The following is a 3009-nucleotide window of genomic DNA, read 5'->3' on the forward strand; positions in this document are numbered from 1 at the left end:
ATGTCTCTCACTAGAGAGAGCCCTCTGCAGGGGATAAGGAGGCCTCAGAGGAGGTGGAGCCTGGTCACCGTGGAGGCAGGGGAGGGAGGGATGCGGTGTGGGCCAGTGAGCCCTCCACACCTACCGTCTCGGGCCCTCACTATCACCCGTGGGCAGGCAGGCAGGCAGGTGAGGTCACAGCTGGCAGGGACTGTTATCCGGGAACCATGTCTCTGGGCTCCTAACCCAGAGCTCCTCCCCAGATTAAGTGGCAAAGGCACAAGCATTGCAGGTGGGCCCGGCTGGATCAAGTCCCACCAAGCAAGTGTTCCTCTGAGCCCCCTTTGCTAGTCTGAGACCCACTCTCTAACCCAACGGCATCAAGTGCCTGCAGAGGCCTGCAGCTGTTGCAGCCCTGGGTCACTGCTGCCTGAGCCCCCGCCCTCTCCTGTGTCTTACTGCCCTCATGGACCTGAGGAGCCCCCAAGGTCAGGGGAGGCAAAGGGAGAAGCCAAGTCCACCATCCCCAGGGCAGTGTCTCAGGAAGGTGTCCTGAGGGCGGGGTCTCGAGGATGTTTACCTGTGGCAGGGACCATACACCTCATGGCACACGAGCTGAAGCAGCACTTCCGGTTCTCCATACATTGGTCATCCCTGGAGCACTTGTTTCTCTCTAAGCAGAGCTTTGGGGCCAGCGGGGCCTGCACCCGGGGACAGCGGCCAGCCTTTGGAACAGGTACTAGGGGAGAGGTGGGCCAGGCCTTCATCGCCCACTGGCTTGCTGGGGCTGCCCCACTGCTGGTCTCCGGCAGCCCCCAACCTTCACGCCCGCTTGGTGGTCTGGAGCTTGAAGGCTGGGAGGGAGACAGCAGCCCTCGTGGATCGCTGAGCCGGGCACTGGTGATGTTGGGAGGAAGTGGGCGAGCCTCAGCTGGGCCTCCGGTGGGTCCAGCAGGTGAAGCGGTGTCATGGCTGGGCTTTTATGGGGCCACTGGGGGGTTCACTGAGAGAGGGGTGTGGAGTGCCGGCTCAAGGGGACCCTTGACAAAGCTGGCCCCTCCCTTCCTCCAGATGGGCTCTGTGGCTCTAGTCCCCCAGCACACGGACATCTTTGGGCAGTACCCCACTCTTCTGCTGTCACTGACACACCCCGCCGCGGGGGGTGCCTCCCCCGTTCTCTCCTCTTGTCCCAGTTACCAAACTGCCAGGTCCGGCAGTGTTTCAGGGGCGCACCTGGAGGGGAGGGAGTTCGGGACGACCCTCCTGGGCCTACCTGGCAAGGTGAGGGCCGGGGCCAGCATGAGGGCAGCCTTCAGGGCGAGCAGGGCCAGGGCCAGGCTGGCAAGACAACGCATGGTGGCGGGTGGCAGGCAGGTGGCAGATAGTGGCTTGTGGCCCTGGGGCACCTTTAAAGGAGGCAATGGGGGGAGGAGCATGGCTGGGAGGGTGGGCGGCTGGGGCTGCCCCAGTGGGACAGAGGGGCTTCCGGCTTGGACAGAGCCCAGACTGGGCAGCTGCTGCCTTGGGCCGCATTTGTAAACAAAAAAAGAATTCCTAATAAGGTGGACCATTGTTTTCCACTTTGCAAGTAATGCGTGTTTACTCTGAGAATTAAGAAAATGAAGGGCAGACGAAGGAAGAAATAGAATCCACATCAACACAATGTGGCGTTGTTTTCCGTGGTCGTGGGGGTTCCCTTCAGGGAGAGGGAGTCACGGGTCCCGTTCAGCACACGGTCCACAGGTAACGGAGAAGGAGGAGGAGCCCAGGCGCAGGGGTATCTGGGGGGGGCGTTTTATTTCTCCCATGGTGTCTTTTTGTCTTTTCCTGAACATTCTACAGCAAGAACAGGCCGTCTTGAGTTTATGGGCTGCATGTTCTGTGCAGAGAATGTTGGGCATCTGAGAAAGGGAGGGGCAGGGGCAGTGTCAGGGCTGTTTCTACACAGGGTGGATACTGGGAAGGCCTCTTCCCAGAAGGGCCCACCTGTGCCCTGTGAGCAGGATCAACACCAAGGAGACGTGCCCCTCCTTCTCTGAGGAAACTTCCTTGATCCTTCTGCCCTGAGGGCCTGGACAGGGAAGTTGGCCCCGGGGTGACCATGTGTGCTGATGGTCAGTGCCCACCCCTGGTCCAGCCCGTACTCTGCCTGGGCTGTGGCTTCTTGACCTTTGACACAGAGCCCCTCAGTGCTTCCCTGGGTACTCGCATTTCCAGATGTTTTAGCCCGGAACACCCTGCCACTTCGACAGGCAGCTCAGGTCCCCCTGGCTCTCCTTGACCCCGGGCCCCATGTAGCACCGTCTCAGCCCCTAGGACCCCTCAGCAGAGTTCTTGGACCTCAGCTCAGGTCCCTCCCGGGGTGGCCAGTGCCAGCCTTCAGGGATGGGGGTCTGGAGTCCTGGCCAATGGCGACTTGCTACCTGCTGGTGCCTCTTCACACTGGCAGCTCACAAGATGCTCCCCATTTGGCTGTTTCCCCTCCTGCAGCCTGAGAAGAATGCAGTGCACAGGTCAGAGTGGGGTACTGAGGTTCAGAGAAGTGAGGGGTGGCCAGGCCACGGTCACTCACTGGCTGGCTCTGCTGACCTTTCTCTCCCTGTTCTCTGTCCATCTCCCTACACCATGGCTGGGAGGACTCGGGGTCCTCCTGGCTCAGATGCTGGGTCTGAGGCCAGGCTGATCACACCAGGAGCTCAGGCCACGGGGCCGTGGCCTCACACTGAGTCGCCAGCCTCTGGCTTCCTGGGACACAGCCCTTGGGCTATGGGACCTGTGGTCATAGGGTCACAGGGCCTGGTCCCTTCCTCCTTGACCATAGGACTGGCTACATACTTTGTGGGGTGCCTTGTTCAACAAGTGGGAAGAAAGTGTTGGTGAAGATACTAAATACAAAAGTTTTCCTCTTTTCCACGTCTCTCGTTTTTAAAAATGGTGTTTTTTAAAAATGTCACTCTAGCTAAATGAAAAGTTTCTATTATTAGTGTGAATATTACCATTCATCTTTTTTTTTTTTTTTTTTTTTTTTTT

At 58.9% G+C, this 3009-nt stretch overlaps 1 protein-coding gene across 1 annotated transcript; it reads right to left on the bottom strand.

The window, feature by feature from the left end:
* Positions 1-443: 443 nt before the first annotated feature.
* LOC103083902 (whey acidic protein-like) lies at positions 444-1334 on the bottom strand. Its single transcript, XM_007447033.1, has 3 exons — positions 1253-1334; positions 560-718; positions 444-451 (listed from the first exon to the last, which is right to left on the bottom strand). Exons 1-3 carry the CDS (start codon positions 1332-1334, stop codon positions 444-446), a joined length of 249 nt encoding a protein of 82 aa, XP_007447095.1.
* Positions 1335-3009: the final 1675 nt, after the last annotated feature.

The sequence above is a fragment of the Lipotes vexillifer genome, unplaced genomic scaffold (assembly GCF_000442215.2).
Source record: "Lipotes vexillifer unplaced genomic scaffold, Lipotes_vexillifer_v1.1 scaffold1359, whole genome shotgun sequence".
NCBI classification, from domain to species: Eukaryota; Metazoa; Chordata; class Mammalia; order Artiodactyla; family Lipotidae; genus Lipotes; species Lipotes vexillifer.